The following is a 17,702-nucleotide window of genomic DNA, read 5'->3' as shown; positions in this document are numbered from 1 at the left end:
CTCTCGGGCCCCACCCCAGACCTCTGAACCAGAATCTGTAGTCTAACAAGATCCCCAGGTGTGCCCATTAAGGTTTGAGGAGCCCTGGTGCAGCAAAAGCCACCTTGGAGATTGACAGGCCCATCAGCGAGTAAAGGGTCTGATGGGGCCCCGTGGCAAATGAAGCTGTTAAACTGTCCTCAACAGGTATATCCCAAACCTACTCCGTTTGCTTCATTAAATTCTAGACCCGCATTTAAAAGTCATTGACGATTTGAGAAACATCCAATTGTTTCCTTCTTTTCTCCCAGGCTCAGAAGTCTCCGTGAGGGAAGAGTCAGATAACGATCAAAACCAGAGTGATGAAGGCGACACTGAGACTTCACCAACCAAATCGCCAACAACACCAAAATCGGTCAAAAGCAAAAATTCCTCAGGTACAATCCACCAACCGGAAACCACAGGTCAATTCCAGAGGACATGTGCCGTCCAGGCGGGGAGAAGATGGCGGGTCAGGCTGAGGAAAGGCCAGTGGGGGTCACGCCTTCTGTTTTATGAGTGACTCCTAAGTGCAGGAGCTTAGCTGCACTTCACAACCCCGGGGGCTGCAACACCGGCTGGTAAATCCTGCTCTTCAACTCAGCAGAATCACTCCCCTGACCTCAGACAAGACTACCTAACCCACCCAATGCAGATGGGCAGGAAGGCCCAGCATTTGGCTTCATTCATAGAAAGATCCAGGTTCAGAAGGTGTTTCCTGAGCTGCTGCTACATGTCAGGCTCTGGGCCAGGCTCTTTAATAACATCCGACACCTTGCAGCGGGGCCAGGGCATTCCTGTTTTTTCATCTAAGGGAAAAGTCTCCGAGAGATTGTGGTGATGCCTACCCAAGTCTCAGACTCATGACCCTGGAGGGTTCTCGGGGAGCCACTGGGTCTCTGGTTCCCGTAAAGCACTTCCCCACATACAGGGGGGCTCTGAGGTACCCAAAGGTGAGGCATAAGCTTATGGAAGCCCCTGGTCCCACATACAAGGTGCAGCCTGAACCCCAAACTCCCCAACTCCCCAGGCCCTCGGAGGAGACCCAGTAAGTCACAGGGTCACCCACCTGCAGAGAGGAACTGCCCAGACACACTGCAGGCCTACCACAGCCCCTCAGGTACACGGGAGCAGATCTCACAGACAGCCAAATTCCAGAAATCAGCTTTGAGTTTTAAAGTCAGTCATTTGCGTCTCACTGCATAAGTGCTGTTACTTTCACCTAAGGATGGATTGCTCTCCAGAGATTTACAGGCTGAAGCTTAAGGTTTCTGGAGTGAGATTCTGCTACTATTACTGCTAAAAAAATAATGATTATTATTAATTGCATTGATATTCCATGGCATATATATTGAGTCGGCCAAAAAATTCATTTGGGTTTTTCCATAATATACAGCTTTTCACACAATACTAAGTACTTTCATCTGTGTTAACTCCTTTCATCTTTACATCCACCTTTTGAAGCAGGTGTTAATATCCCTATTATCCAGAGATTATTTTGACTCAGAGAGGTTAGGTAATTTACCCAAGGCTACACAGCTAGTACAGGGGGTGAGGACTCGGAGTGCAGTGCTCTTTCCACCCCACCGTGTCAGGGAGACTGTCAGTATGAGTTATCCATGTCAGACACTGGACAGGTTATGTGTTCATTCCGAATAGACTGGAAGGGTAAGAAAACTCATGATGCTGTCCTCAAGCAGGGCTGTGCCCAGCTGGGCCTAAGAGGTAAAGGGTTTGGAGCTGCAGAGGGATGGAAGGGGCGGAGGGTTGGTGGGACCTTCTCATCTCAGCAGGAGAAAGCAGAGGGGGGCAGGGGCTTTCCCTACTCTGAGGCCGCCCTGGGGTGACATGGCACGGCATGAGCGTGCCCCTTCCCGGGGACCCCAGCAGGGCAACAGACCCTGCTGCCACCACCTGACAAGCCATGGGTGCGGTGAACACAGCCAGCCCGTCTTGGGCCCCTTCTAACCTCAGGACCCCTGGTTTCCTGAGCCGGGGGCTGGACCAGGAAGAGCTGAGGAATGGTTCCGCGCTCTCCACAGAGTTCCCACTCTTCTCTTATAATAATGGAGTTGTCATGACCTCCTGCCGCGAGCTGGACAGTAACCGCAGCGCCCTGTCAGCAGCCTCCGCCTTTGCCATAGCAACCGCAGGCGCCAATGAGGGGACCCCAAACAAGGAGAAGTACCGGAGGATGTCCTTGGCTAGCGCAGGTATGGGGGATCCCTCACGGCTGGTGATGATAGCCGTGGCCCCAGGGGCTTGTCCCCCTTCGAATGTGGAGGCCTGCTGCCCCAGGGCTTGTTCTGTGCTGAGCCTCCTGCCTGGAGGCCCCTTCCTCCCCACCCACCCCCTCTGCTACCCCAAAACTCTGCTCAGAGTCAAGCTCACTGCCCACGGGAAGCTCGGCCATCCCCACCACCTCCCACTGCTACGACGTTGGTCCTGCAGAGAAGGGGTCCCGGAGGGCTCTGATCCGGTGTGGCCCTGTCTGGAGAGGCTGCCAGATGCCTCCAGCAGCCCCTGAAAGGTGCCGAGGTCCGGGGGAGGCGGGTGTGTACGGACTGTGTCCACAGAGAAGTCGTGACATCCAGTCTCATTGGTCAGAACCTGGGATGGTTGTCACATATTTTCTCATCCCCTGCCCATAGCCCACCTGCCAGCAGCCAGGTGGGGCAGCCCGACCTCCCCAGATCTGGGGTCTGAGTCTGGACTAGAGGTCCGTGCTGTTTCTTATCCTCGCGTCCCCACTCTTGCCTCTGCCACGTGTGCCGCCAGGCTTTCCCCCCGACCAGAGGAACGGAGACAAGGAGTTCGTGATCCGCAGAGCGGCCACCAATCGCGTTCTGAATGTGCTCCGCCACTGGGTCTCCAAGCACTCTCAGGTGGGTGGGACTAACCCCGGGGCGGGCTGCTGGGAACCCGAGGCCACTGACCCCAGGAGCCAGCCACCCTGATATTCTCGGGAGGGCCTGCTCAGATCCCCTACAAGGGGACCTAGGACATTCCAGGGGACAAGGGGCCTCTGCTCTCCACCTGTCTACAGCAGGGATACCTCCCAGAGCCTGGCCCAGGGGTGTAGCAGTCAAGATCAGGGGATGGTCCTTGATCTTGCCCAGTGCCTTCTACCTCTGGGTCTGGAGGCTCCACTGACGCCCGGCCAGGCAGCTAGGGAAGAGGGGAATGAGGCGGGCAGCCTGCCATGGGCAGGAGTCGAACCCTCAGCCTCCTCCTCTGGCCGGGCCGGGACCACCCCAGGGCAGCTGGAACAGTAGCCACAGCCGCCCTCCCTTCTTCCCCACAGGACTTTGAGACCAACGACGAGCTCAAATGCAAGGTGATCAGCTTCCTGGAGGAGGTCATGCATGACCCGGAGCTCCTGACCCAGGAGCGGAAGGCTGCGGCCAACATCATCAGGTAAGGGCTGAGGTCGGCCTGCTGGGACGGGGCCCCGCCCTCGGCCTCCGGACGGCTGGCCAGAGGCAGGGAGGCGAGGAGGGACGGTCCCAGGCCGAAGGACTGCCTCAGGCGGGTGTGCTGGGAGGATCTCGGAGCAGCCAGGCCCTGGAGTGGGCTACCCATGTGTTGTTCTCTCCTCTGCCTGCCCCCGTCAGACCTTGAGACTCCTGAGGCCAGAAGGGTGTCTGCTTCTCCATCCACACCCACTGCGAACACGTATCTAGCCCATGCCGTCCTGCGTGGTAGCCACTAGCGACATATAGGTGTGAAATCTCAATTAATTAAAATTAAAGAAAATTTAAAATTCAGTTCTGGGACTTTCTGGCGGTCCAGTGGTTAGGACTCCGAGCTTTCACTGCAGGGGGCTTGGGTTCCATCCCTTGTCGAGGAAGATCCCACATGCCACCCGGACAAAAAAAAAAAGAAAAGAATATCATTTTAAAAAGTAAATTAATAAAATTCAGCTCCTTGCTCACACAAGCCACAGGTGGCTGGTGCCTCCATATTGGGCAGCATAAAGAACATTGCCATCATTAAGGACAGTTCTGTTGAACAGCACTGGCAAGCCCGTTTCCAGGTGCTCAGGGACTGTCTGTTGAATTAAGTCAAACTGTCCCCAAACCTGTCCTTTTCCCTCCTGCCCCAGACTGCCTCTCCTGACGGAGGTCAGAGGTCAGGTGGCCCCACGTCCAAGCCCTGCTGGCTCAGACAGTGACTCGCTGTGTGACCTTGGGCAAGCCCCTTCTCTGAACCTCGTTTTTCTCCTCTGTAAAATGGGCGAACAACACCCACTTCCAGGGCTGTGGGGGGGCTGTGGTGAGATCATGCTGATGCCTCTGCAGGTCTTTCAGGGGTGTCGGGCGCAGGCCCCAGTCCACCCACCGCTCCCATCCTGCTGACTCAGGCTGCCCTCCGGCCCTGCCCAGGTGCACGGGCTCGGGGTCAGGCCTCACCTCCTCACCTCTTGCCTGGCTCTGGCTGCCCCGCTCTGTCCCGCGGTCATGGTCTCTGACCCAGACTTGCAGCCACTTTCCTGCCGACAACCCAGTCTGCCGTCTTCCTCCAGCCAGACCATCCACTTTGCTTTCCCAAGGCCCGTGCTACAGGCCCCGTCGTTCCTGCAGGCTCAGCGTCCTAGAATCTCTTCCACACCTCCCTGCCTTCAGTACCCGCCCCCCAGACACACACGCACACACACACGCACACGTACGCATACGCGCACACACACGTGCACAGAGTCAGCCACCAGGTCCCCCAGGCTCCTCTTCCTGGTCCCCAGGAGGCTTGCAGGGCTGTGCCAGGACCTTGAGCCTATCGGCCAAAGTCACCCTCGGTCAGGGAGCTTGTTTGGGATGCTGCCGGGGTGCAGGGGAATGAGCCGGCTGTGCTGTTGGGTAGCCCTGGTGTGGACGGTGGACCCACCGAGCCCCAGCTGTGGGTCTGCAGGTGAGATTCCTCTGAGCCACTGCTTCCTCGGAGGGAGAGTGCCAGTGACTCAGCCAGGCCCCGCAGCCTCCTGAGTGTCCCCCCAGCCCCAGCTTGGCTCTCAGGCCCATCCCTTGGCTTCACGATCGCTGTCGGAACAAGGGCGCAGCACTTTGGCCTGACTCCGAGGGTCCACCCTCATTCCCCACCACTGCTTGGAACCACTCGACTGTACTCAGCCTCCCATCAACGGCATCCCACCTCCGGGCCTTTGGCACCCACACTGCTGCTTCCCACCATCTTCCGTCTCTCCCGTTTGGACGGCTTCCCAGCCCCTCCTGGCCTCTCTGATCCTCCAGTCCTGAAGCTCCTTCCCCTCCTTCCCCCCATCATCCCACAGGCACGCAGGAGCACGGACCATGTGCCCAGCCCTGTGCCGGGTACCAGAACCACAGGGACAAATCAGACATCACTCTGCCTTCAGGGGCTCCCGGCGGGTCTAGCAGCGGGGGACAGGCACATACACAGCCGTTCCAACATGGGGAGCCTGAGGCTGAGACCACAGGAAGCCCGGGGGCTGAGGGAGCCCTAGGTGGGGACCTTGCCCAGCCAGGAGGGTCAGGGAGCTGAATCCTGAAGACAGCCCATCAAGGAGTCAGTGACAAGAAAGGGGAAAGGGGGCTCCTGGCGCAAGAAATGGCAGAGCACAGACAGAGAGATGGGGGGGCGCCGAGACCGTGGGGCCTTGCGCGCTGGGGCGGGGAGGGGGCTGCCCCAAAGGCGGGGGGACCGAGCGCATGGGGCTCATTGTGCTTTCTCGTCCCATAGGACTCTGACCCAGGACGACCCGGGGGACAGCCAGATCACGCTGGAGGAGCTCACACAGATGGTGAGCCAGGCCTGCCCTCTTGCTCGCTGGCTGAGTCTGTCCTTCCCTGGCCTCCTGGCTCCCAGGATCCCCATCCAACGACCCCTTGATGGAGCTCAGTCGCCCCCTGTATTGGTTTCCTAGAGCTGCCCTAACAAAATACCCCAGACTGGTGACTTAAAATAACAGAATTTAATTCTCTCATAGTTCTGGAGGCCAGAAGTCTGAAATTAAGGTGTCACTGGGGCCATGCTCCATCCAAAGGTTCTAGCGGAGGATCCTTCTGGGCCTCTTCCGGCGTCTGGTAGCCCTGGGCGTTGATTGGCTTGTGGCAGTGAATCTCCCATCTGTCTCCATCGTCACATGGCCATCTTCTCCCTGGGCGTCCCTGTGTCCTCTTCCCTCTGTGTATGTCTGTCCCTGTGTCCAAACTTCCCCGTCTTATAAAGACACCAGTCATACTGGATTAGGCCCACTCGTAATGACCTCATCTTACCTGAGCGCGTCTATAAAGACCTTATTTCCAAATAAGGTCACAGTCACAGGTACCAGGGTTTAGGACTTAAGCATATCTTTTTTTGGGTGGTGCGGAATTCAACCCATAACACCACCACCTCCATTTTCTTCATCCTCTGTCTCCCATCCCTCCCCTGACCCCTCAACTCTCTCTGGTCACATTGTCCCTGGAAGGAAGAGGGTAAGAAGTCAGGCCTTTAGTGGATGAGCTGCCCCTATGCGCTGGAGCTGTGCTAGAGTCTTAAAGACTCTTATCAATAGCGCTGCAAGTTTATATCATTATCCCCACCTCCCAGAGGAGGCAGCTGAGGCAGGGGTAGGGGGAGCGACCCAGCCTAGGTTATGCTAAGTGGCGGAGCTGGTGTTCACACTCAGAACTCATTGCACACGCCACACTGCCTCACCTGGAGGGGACAGGATGCAGTTGGCCACCTGCCTAGAAATGAGGGGACCCCGGGCAGAGCTCACGGTAGCGTTCCATGCGGTGGAAGGGGACGATGGTCTGTGTGCTTCCAGGGCCTGGCTGGGCCCACTTTTATTTCCAGGTTGATGACGTGCCACCACAAACCACCCCAGAGCCCCAGGCCCCTGCCATCCACCACTGCAGCCAAGGAAGCTCAAGGCCAACTCTGACCTCCCCGGAGGTGGAGACCATGCGGGCCCCTCGGCCCCTGCTGGCTCGCTTCTCAAACTGGCCGAGTGACGTCCATTCTGCCCCAAGTAGCCAGTGTGAGGACTTAGGCCTCTGGGTTCTGAGCCCGCTGCTCCCCTCTTGTCCCCTCTCCTGACTCCTGGAGCTGGTCCTCCCTGCTCGGGGGCTGGGTGAGGCCATCCATGGAACACTGGCACCCTGCCTGCACCTGGCCCTTGAGAGCAGCACCGCAGGGCGGGCACCCTAGGAGGCCACATATGCCCCCCGCAGGGAAGCTCAGGGGAACAGCTACACTCTGCTCTTGTTTCCCGATAGGGGCCTGACTGGAATGTTTACCCCTCAAGAGGCTGAGGGCCTCTTGTTCCTTCATGAAGAGCTGAGGCTCTTCCAGAACAAAGCACTGCCCGCCGAACTGCCCCCGGCCCTGACCTGGTTCCCAGAGGCCAGAGGGCCTGCACGGGGCACGTCCAGTGTACAGGAGGCCCCACGGCCTCGCCAGAGAGCAGAAGGGCTTCCTGCTGTGACGGCTTTCCAAGCCTCTGCTGCCAGGCTCAGCCCTCACCTGGCCACGCCAGGAGGAAGCAGGGGGAGCCGCCCCTCCTCCTTGCCCAGCACTCCCCCTGCTGTGCCTCTCCGCAGCGCTCAGGGCCCCCGGCCACTGGGCCACCCCACCTGGCTCGCACGCCACTCCCCAGGCCCAGCTCGGCCCTTGGTCCTGACAGTTCAGCCATCCTGGGCCTTCAGGAGTGGGCTGAGCTCCCCACCTGCCGGCCCTGCTTCAGGGGCTGGGAGCTCCTCCCCATGAGGGTCCTGACCCTGCAACACGGTGTCCCAGGTGGCCCCTGCTGCTCTCGTCCCCACGTCCCCGCTGCCTTCCTGAAAACTTGTCATCCCCTGTTGGCATCGTGTCCCTCACACCCAGGCTCTTGCATCTGGGCTTCTGCACAGAGCATTCCTGGCCCGGGGCGACTGTCAAGGGGGATGCATGGACCCTCACCACACATCCACACACACCACACACACACACCACACACGCACACACCACACACACACACACAGCACACAAACATGCAGACAAACACCACACACCACACACACCGCACACGCACACCACACACACCACACACCACACACACACCACACACCATGCACACAGCACACACACAACACACACATGCACACACACCACACACCATGCACACAGCACACACACACCACACACAACACACACGCGCGCACAAACACCACACACCACACACACATTCACACACACACCACACACACACCACAAACAACACACACACACCGCACACACAACACACACCATGCACACAGCACACACACAACACACACACATGCACACACACCACAGACACCACATACACCAAACACACCACACACCACACACACCACACACACACACACCACACACACACACCACATACACACACACCACACACCACATACACACACACCACACACACCACACACACACTACACACACATGCACACACACACACCACACACTACACACACCACACACCACACACACACACACACCACACACACACACACACACCCCCATACACACACACCACACTACATACACACACACACACACACACACCACACCACACCACACTACGCAGAGGCTGGAGTAGGAGCCCTTTCCTCGGCTTTCCCACACTCTGTCCCTGCCCTGGTCCTGTGACTGGAGCTCCTGAAGCCAGGGACGTGTTTCCTGGTCTTTCTGTCTCTGGTGTCTCGTGAGGACCTGGCAGGGCAGTTCTGGATAACTGTTTGCCGAGAAGTGGGAGGGAGAGACTCCGTCCAGGAGAGGGGGCTTGTTCCCTTGATTCGGGGTCGCCCCACTTTCCTTGCGATTAGTGCAGCTTCCAGGGGCTCAGCCGGCTGGCCGGGCCCTCTGGGCAGGGTAGCTGGCCCCTCTCCTCCCACGCAGCCCAGTTGGCCCCAAGGGGGAGAACAAGGACATTCTTGGTCCTGACTCTCTTCCCAAGACTGCACAGTTGTCCCCTCCCCCTATTTTCTCTAGCTCCCTCCAGCCTCTCCCAGATCCAGCAGACTTTCCAGAGGCCTTTGTGCCCTGGGCCTCCTCTTATCTAATCCCTGCCCTGGGGACACTGGCCCCCTCACCAGTGCTTGCTGAGGATTTCCCCTGATCGGGGGGCTCAGGTAGTGGTCACCTTTAAAGGTGGTGTCCATGGTGGCCCTGGGGGCAGGGGCATGGTACCCAGGACTAAGACAGACAGTTGTCTTCTGGGCACAGGACGGGGGCACTGTCCCAGGAGGTAATCACACCGCTGAGTTCTTCTCTGCTAATGAATTTTAAAAGGAAATTTTATGGGGAATTCCCTGGAGGTCCAGTGGTTAGGGCTACACGCTCTCACTGCCGAGGTCCCGGGTTCAATCCCAGTTGGGGAACTAAGATCCCACAAATCCTACAAGCTGCACACCACGCAGCACAGCCCAAAAAAAAAGAAATTTTATGGAGCCAGTTGTGGACCCAGACAGGACCTGAAGGGAGAGACAGACCACAGCCTGGAGTCAGATGGCCTGGGTTCCGGTCTCAGTTGGCCTGTTTCTGGCTGATTGCCTTGGGCTAGTCATTAATCTCTGGACGCCTCTGTTGTCTCGTCCATGCTCTGGGGGCAAGTGATGACCAAACGAGTGACCCTGAAGCACAGCACAGGCCTGCGCGTACACACACACACACACACACACACACACACACACACACACACAGCACGACAGACAGTGACTCCCAGCCCCCTCCGTCCCGTCCTCATCTCCCCTGAGCAGGTCTGCCGGCGGGGGGCTTCCCCAGTCACGCCCCACCCACCCACTCACCAGAATCGAGGTGGAGATGCCCTCCAAGAAGTGGCCAAAAAACCAGAAGGTGTCCCTCATGGGCCTAACTGGGACCTTGCTCCTCTCAGGCTGAAGGCATGAAGGCCGAGCCCTTTGAAAACCACTCAGCCCTGGAGATCGCGGAGCAGCTGACCCTGTTGGACCACCTGGTCTTCAAGAAGATCCCTTATGAGTGAGTGGGTGCAGGTGACAGACACCCTGCCCTTCCTCCTCGGGCATCGTCTTTGGCTGAATTCCCATCCCTGAAGCATGAGCAGTAGATTTCCAGAGCTGCATGGATTGATTCTCCACAGCTTGAAACAAAAATGCATGTGCCGGCAGGGATGAGAGAGGATGCCTATCCCCTTTCCTGTCCCCAAGTTCGGTCCTTACCTACCAGCTACGTGCACGTGCCCGCGCGCACACACACACACTTTTCCAGAAGCATCTCTAATTCGGCACTCCTTTCCTGGAGGTCTAGAAAAGGAGTATGTGTTCACGTGTGTGCACACATGTACCTGTGAGCAAATGTGCACACACGCATGAGTGTGTGTCGGTGTGTATGCATGTGCAGGAGCAGACTCTGGCGGGGCTCTCTGGACTTTGAAGCAGCCCCAAGGCCTGGTTGTTACCTGCTCTGGCCAGTAGCCAATCACCCCCAGCTGTTCGTCGTAACTATACCACCTACATATATTTTGTACCACCTTTTATTCGCCTAACGATACACCAAAATGGTATCCGTAAAGAGACCGTTTTTAATAAGTGCTTCTGACAATTGTCCTAGAATAGTTTCCTGAAATTGGAATCACTGCTTCTGAGGTTATGAATCATTGTAGGACTTTTGATCTCTGCTTTCCAGAAAGGTAGCCCCACCTGGCACACACAGAGGCCCCCACTGACTAGGGCACTACCTCACCTAGACAGAGAGTGTCGGCATTTTAGAAACCTGCCACATCTCCTGCACGTAGAGACAGCAGTTATTTCTGACAGTAGTTATTGCTCCCTCCTCCCCATGGAACTCTATCCAGGTCACTCTCACAGTCACTATCAAATAAGGAGCTTCTCCTGGAGGCCTGGATGGTCTATGGTCCCATGAGGTCACCATTACCAGAACACTCTGCTGGCTTGGCTTGCAAGCTCCTTTATACTTCCATCTGGCCCTTTTTTGTGGCCTTCTGTCCTCCCTGTTCTACAGACCAGCTTCTGCAAGGTGACTTTAAAACGGGAGCTCTCCCATTCAGAAACAAGATCCAAAACAAGATCTGATGTGCCCATCGCACCGTATCTCATTTCAGCCTCATGATAACCCTGTAAGGAAAGTATTGTCACTATTCCCGTTTCACAGATGAGGAAACTGAGGCCCCAAGATATCAAGGGCTTACCCGAAGCCACACAGCTGGTACGAGGCAGAGCTAGACCTGACCCCAGGGTCGCTTCCTCTCGAGGGCTCTGCAGAAAGTTACTCCCCAGAAATGACAACTTCAAAAAGCAGAGAACTCAAAGCAGAGAAATCAGCAAGGCAAACCTAACCTCATCCACCCTGCGTTTCTCCCTTACTTCCTACAGGGAGTTCTTTGGACAAGGATGGATGAAACTGGAAAAGAATGAAAGGACCCCTTATATCATGAAAACCACTAAGCATTTCAATGATGTGAGTATGGGGGTAGGGGAGCGGGTGCAGTGCCTTTCTCTGCAGGTTTCTCTTCGGTGAGACCCTCTGAACGGGCTGTACACCTGGCTAGGACCAGACCACCTGGGTCGTCTCCAGCTCTGTGATTCATGGGCACGATAATTTCATTTAAAGCTCACGCCCATCCTAAAAGATGGGGGCTGTTATCACACTTTAGATACAAAGAAACCGAGACTCTGAAGGGCAGATGCCTGAGGTCTCCTGACCAGTGTCTGGTAGCTCGTGCCCTTCCTCTGCTGTACAGCCACAGCCAGAAGGAAGAAGTCTCTCCCGGCAACTTCCCCGCATTTGCCCAAGCTCCAACCCCTGCACCCGCGGGGACCCATCCACCCCCAGCCTTGTGACAGCCTTGAGGGCATTTGCACTCAGCATCTTCATTCCTCTGTTGTTGAATTTAACCATCAACACAAGAGCTTTTGACGGCAGGAAGTGGAGGCACGTGAATCCACCTGTCCTGACCGCCTGGTCAAGGCCGCATCATGTCAAGCACAGCCGGGGTGGACCCTCATCCTGGGAAGGTCCTTGGCAGCCTGGAGGAAACAAGGAGGACCCAGGTATTGCAGCTCAGGGGAGGAGCCCGACAGGGAACACAGCCACAGAATGGAGAGCAGGGTGTATAGCAGGAGAGAGGAAGCGATGGATGTGGGCGAGGCCCCAGGAAACACGGGCGAGGCCCCAGGAAACACACACAAGGCCTGAGTCAGACGACGCCTGACCCAGAAGTCCAACCACAGCACCAGGCAGCAAAAAAGTCCCTCTCCGGGGACTTCCCTGGTGGTCCAGTGGTTAGGACTCCACCCTTCCAATGCAAGGGGCATGGGTTCCATCCCTGGTTGGGGAGCTAAGATCCCACATGCCGCACGGCGCAGCCGAGAAACAAAAGTCCCTCCCTCTCCCCTCCCCCGCCCCACTCACTTACGTGAGTGCCCAGGACTCACATAAGTAAAAGGTGAGAATATGAAGTGAGCATTTATTGAATGTTGACCATAGTGCTAAGCACTATGCCAAGGGTTTCGTAAGCATCATCTCATTTAATCCTGTTATTCTCATTTTTGTCTAATTCTCTGTTACGGTTGAAGAAACCGAGGCTCAAGGAAGTTAAATTTCACCCCCAGTCATCAGCAGGAGAGCCTGCTTTGAACCCACACAATCCACATCCAGAGGGCTACCTCATCGCTACCTGGCATTTGGCCATCTCTGTTAAAATCTACCTTTCTTTGTTTTCGGGTACACAGCATGTGTACCTCTTTGAAGGTGATATTCATGGCCTGAAACTCGGTTTCTTAATCTCCCCCTGACCCGGGGTTTGGTTTTGTTTTGTCTTTGCTGTTTCCCAGTCCTGTTGTCTTTAATTCTTTATCTTATTGATTGGTACTGTCTAGGATCTCCAGTATCAGGGCTAGAACTAGGGTAAGTTGAATGAGGTGCCCTGGGGGCAAAATTTAAGGGACTGTTCACCCTTGGGTGCATGCATTTGCACCCTGGGTGCCTCCAGACCTGGCCCTTTATGACAATGTTCAACAGAAATGGTGATAGTGAATCTTGTTCTTGGTTTTAAAGAGAATGCTTCTAATATTTCCCTGCTTAGGATAATGTTTTTTTCTTTATCAAGTTAAAGAAATTCTTTTTCTTATTCCTTGTTTGCTAATAATGGTTTTTACTATAAATGAATACTGCATTTTATCAAAATTTTTTCTGCATCTATTGAGATGGTCATATGGTTTTTCTCCCTTAAATCTGTTGATGTGATGAATGACAGTTACAGAGTTTTCTCTAATATTCAACCATCCTTGTGTTCCATGGACAAATCTAAAATATTCATGTTATATTAAACAAATGGATGTGTAATTTTTCCTTCTTGTATTTTCTGTATCTGGTTTTGGTATCAAGATTGTACTGGCTTCATAGAATAAATTGGCAGGTATTCCTTTTTTCTCTCTTCTCTGGAAGATTTGACTACTCTATTCCTTTAAAAAAGTTATATAACATATGTAAAACTGTTTTGAATTCAGTGTTTTCTTTATGGAAAAAAATACTACTTCAATTTAATTAAGGCTTATAATATGTGTGCTATTTTGTACCACCATTCTTCCCTGATTCTCTTCATTAGTTTTCCCTTCTTAAATAGTTTTATAATTCATTCTTCTTTATATACATCCTTTAAAAATTTTTCTAAAGAAGAGTATTTCTGGGTGGTAAAGCCCTACAATTTATATTTATTGGTAACTGTCCTTTAATCACCTTTATTTTTTTAATAACAAGTCGTGGTTTTTGTACTTTTATTTTTAAATAATTATTGATTCATAGGAAATTGCGAAGAAATGTACAGGGAGGTCCAGTATTTCCTGCTGCCCCAGTTCCTCGTGGTTGTAGCTCCCTGATGTTTTGGCCCCAGCTTCCTACCCGCTGGCTGCTCCATGTCCAGTCCACATTTAGTTTGTTTGTGTGTATGTGATTGTTTGCTGTGCAGGAGTAGAGTAGTCCTTGGATATGTGAAACCAGGGATGCCCCAAGTGTGTGTCCTATCCAAGCTTTAGTTGTATGGTGGGAGTTTCCCTCAGAGCTTGGCTCTTCTTAACTCTTTGTTCTTCCGGATAAACTTCAGAATTACTTTGTCAAGTTTTCAAGATAACTCCCATTGCGTGTTTTATCGGATTGCATTAAACTTGTATATTAGTTTTGAAAAAAGACGTATTTACAATTAACCATTTTGGAATCTAATCTTTTTCTTCATTAATCAATTATTTTATTACCTTTGGTAATAAAAGTTATTTTTATTTATTTTTCATGTAGCATCCTACATAGTTCTCACTACAGGTCCCAGGTAATTTACAGATTCCCACTGGTATTTTGAAGATGGTATCTTTTTTCATTGTATTTTCTAATTGGTATTGCTAATATATTTTAAAAAATCATTTTTGTATATTGAGTCTTTAACCAGCTACCCTAATGAGCTCTGTTGGTTGTTCTGGCAGTTTTCCAATTCCTTCTTCCAGGAATTTTCAAACAGACAATCACTTAATCTGCAAATAATGGTGATTTATCATCTTTACAATACTTACTCCTTTTACTTTTTTCTTATCTTATTGCATGGGCTTAAAGATCAGTAACTTGATTGCTTCAGAAATCATCCACAATGAGGACATCAATGCGAGGGTGAGCGCCATCGAGAAGTGGGTGGCCGTGGCTGACATATGCCGATGCTTACACAACTACAATGCTGTTCTGGAGATCACCTCATCCATGAACCGGAGCGCAATCTTCCGGCTGAAAAAGACATGGCTCAAAGTCTCTAAGCAGGTGCGGGCAGGAAGCCAGCTTGGCCTGACGGTCTGGGCTGGGTCTGGGGCGGAGAGACCAGAGGGCCACCATCCATAGGTGGATGAAGGACAGGGTGAGGGCCAGTACTCCCAGGTAAAACAGAGAACCTCTTCTCCTATTTCACCTGGGACCAGATGTCAGGCCAACCCATGTGGCACTAGGACCTTGTGGGACTTTAATTCCCACCTGAATAATCAATATGCCAAAGTGGGATATAGGGCAGTGATTATTGGTCCCAACACTCTTTTTCTTGAGTTGGGACAAAAGAATGGTGACTTCTTGGGGATCTCAGTCCAGATCTGCAGGTTACCGAGATGGTGGCCAGATGATCCTTCAAGTCCTTTCCTCGGATGTTGATCTCACCAGCCTTCTGGGCCCCAGAGAGTTAACTTGTCCCTGGTACCCATTAGAGAGTATGTGATCTTAAATATGGGCTTGATCTTTATTCACTCAGAACCTGATTCTGAAAAACCATAAGGTGGAATCTTCCTCAGGAGTAAAGCTCCTTGCCCTGGGGTCATGAGGAGGCAGCTCTCCTGAAAGGAGAGCACAACGGGACACTTAGGCCGCCTCCCTTCTGGGTGCACTGGGTGTCCCAGCCCCAGCCTGCATGTTGGCAGAAAGCTGGACAGTGATCACCAAGGGACAGGGTAAGCCTCCAAAGGCACCAGTAACTTGGTTATAGTGTCTCTGGTCCTACAGCCAGGTGGGCTGTGTGGGGCCCAGGGTCTCCAAGGGGCCTGTCCCATCTGGACCGTCCTGGACTCACCCCCCTCATAGTTCTGTTTCTCCCCTGCTCCTCGCTACTCTCCTCGTGCCAATGGCAGGGCATGATTCTACTCCCCAGGCAGGCAGCAGGTCCATAAATCCCTCCTACTTAGATAAGCAGCCAATCTCAGGACAGCCCTGGGACATCTCTGCTGCCCTTCCGCTGCCAGCCAATCACTGGAGCTCCAGATTACAGCAGGACTGCAAAGTACCCCTTCCATCCAGTGAGGCTGGGCCTCTTGCTTAGCACACAGAGATGCCAGGGTCAGGACGAAAACCAGAAGATGTCTCTCTTGTGAGCGGGCTTCTAGAAAGAACAGAGGCTGCAAGTGCGGGAGCTCAGGTGAGCAGGCACATCTGGCCACACGTGGCACACAGTGTCATGAACTCCTGAAGTCAGGGGTTGAGCGAGGCTGCCACAGAACCTCTGAGTCATCTAGGCTGATCGGTCTGTCGAGGTTCAGACATGGCTATGGGCAGAGTCTGAGGGACCCATTTCAGGTCAGCATCTTTCTTCTCCTGCCCTATTCCATCGGAATGATGTCATCTGTTCTAGAAGCCCGCAGACCAGGCTCCATTTTCCTACCCCATTTCTGGGGGTGCGGGAATTTCTTGGCCTCATTCCCCAGCATCACCCTTGTCATAGAGCTGGGAGGGAACTGCCTTGACCATCCTGAAGTCTTCCATTCTCTTAGGAGAGTGCAAATGGAGGGCAGTTAGAGGTCGAGGTGTGTGATCTGGCCTTCCTTCCAGGATGTCATTCAAGACCTAGGGCCAGCCAGCAGCCTGGTCCAAAAATCAAAGATGCCTCTGAAAACGCATCTAGGCCTGCAACCTCTATGGCAGACTGGACCACACTGGCTTCTCCCAGCCATTCAGTCTGTGCTATAGTTGTCCGTGTGCATAGCGCCCGGCTCCAAGAGCTTCTGGGTAGCCATGGCCGTGGCCTGGTCAACACCAACCAGGAACAGTTCGCTGTCCCTCTGCAGGTATCCCATAGGCCAAGATGGCCACATTTCTTAGACCAACCTGAAATGTAGCCTCAGCAGCTAGTTTTTTTTTTTTATCATTCCCTTAAATGTGCCGGCCCAAAGCAGAAAAGCCTGTGTCCAAGTCCAGTCTAGCCTTGGCAAGAGTCAGGGAGTCAGAATTCGTTTGGGATGTCCGGTCCCTCCCCTTTCTTCTTCCAACCTCTCTTCCCATCCTCTTTGAAAACAAAACTTTCCCTCAGGAAAGGATCAGATGATGCATCTCCATAGGATGATGCAGATGACTAATGCAGTTATATGTGTTTCCTCTCCCTGGAATGGTTGGATTTCAGTAGAGACATAAGCCTCTCTTTGACTAACTATACTTTTTGGCTTCTTTGGAAGGAGCAGCCTTGGCCATCCAGAAGTCCTGTTGGGTGAACAGGAAAGGATGGTATTTGAGAGGCCATATATAATCATCTTTCTTCCTGACACTATTTCCAAGGCAGACTCCTTGCTTGGTCTCTGGTTCCAGAGACATATTCCAAGTGCCCCCATATTTGGGCTCACTGGTGTCCATACTCCAGCAGAGATGCCCAAGGCCCCAGGTGGCCTGCTATCCCAGTGAGCCTCAAAGGATGGAAGCTCCTGGCATGGCCAGAAGATGCTTGAGCTGCTTCAAGTCAGAACACACTTTCTAAGCAGCAGCTGGGAAAATCCAGTGGCATCCCAGGATACAAATCTCCTTCCTGGACAGAGAACAACAACCCGAAGAGAAGCAGACACACACCTCAAGTGAGCACACAGGTGCGGAAGAAACCAAAGTGTGCCCGCCTCAGAGCCACAAATTGGCCCCAAGTGTATGCAGAAACCCCACCCACCAGAATATCCTTTGTACATTTGCATGGTCTCTAAGCGTGGTGATGCTTCACCTGGAGCTATGTGGCTGTGTAGCTTTTACGTCACCCACAATTCTGGACTGTCTGAACGAGTATTGCCCTTAAGGAACACCTGGACCTACCCTCCCATTTTCCAGATACGAAAGTCAAAACCTAGCAAAGTGAGTGGAGTGGTAACTCGCCCACGGGCATGCTGAGGGTGGGCGACAGAGTCCACTGAGGGCTCTGGACACTCAGACCCCACATCTGG

At 53.5% G+C, this 17,702-nt stretch overlaps 1 protein-coding gene across 1 annotated transcript in view; it reads left to right on the top strand.

The window, feature by feature from the left end:
* The first annotated feature begins 296 nt into the window (after window positions 1–296).
* The window catches only part of RASGRF1 (Ras protein specific guanine nucleotide releasing factor 1), a 31,316-nt gene continuing 13,910 nt past the window's right edge, over window positions 297–17,702 (top strand). The window contains exons 1-8 of the mRNA XM_028495888.1: window positions 297–416; window positions 2,061–2,231; window positions 2,797–2,903; window positions 3,323–3,435; window positions 5,731–5,791; window positions 9,896–9,999; window positions 11,373–11,457; window positions 14,599–14,796. Of these exons, the coding sequence (XP_028351689.1) occupies window positions 2,096–2,231; window positions 2,797–2,903; window positions 3,323–3,435; window positions 5,731–5,791; window positions 9,896–9,999; window positions 11,373–11,457; window positions 14,599–14,796 (804 nt within the window). The 5' untranslated portion in view covers window positions 297–416; window positions 2,061–2,095. The remainder of the gene's footprint in view (window positions 417–2,060; window positions 2,232–2,796; window positions 2,904–3,322; window positions 3,436–5,730; window positions 5,792–9,895; window positions 10,000–11,372; window positions 11,458–14,598; window positions 14,797–17,702) is intronic.

Source organism: Physeter macrocephalus, chromosome 11 (genome assembly GCF_002837175.3).
Source record: "Physeter macrocephalus isolate SW-GA chromosome 11, ASM283717v5, whole genome shotgun sequence".
Classification (NCBI taxonomy): domain Eukaryota; kingdom Metazoa; phylum Chordata; class Mammalia; order Artiodactyla; family Physeteridae; genus Physeter; species Physeter macrocephalus.
The sequence above is the reverse complement of the archived record's forward strand: the minus strand, read 5'-3'. Positions and strand labels throughout refer to the sequence as shown.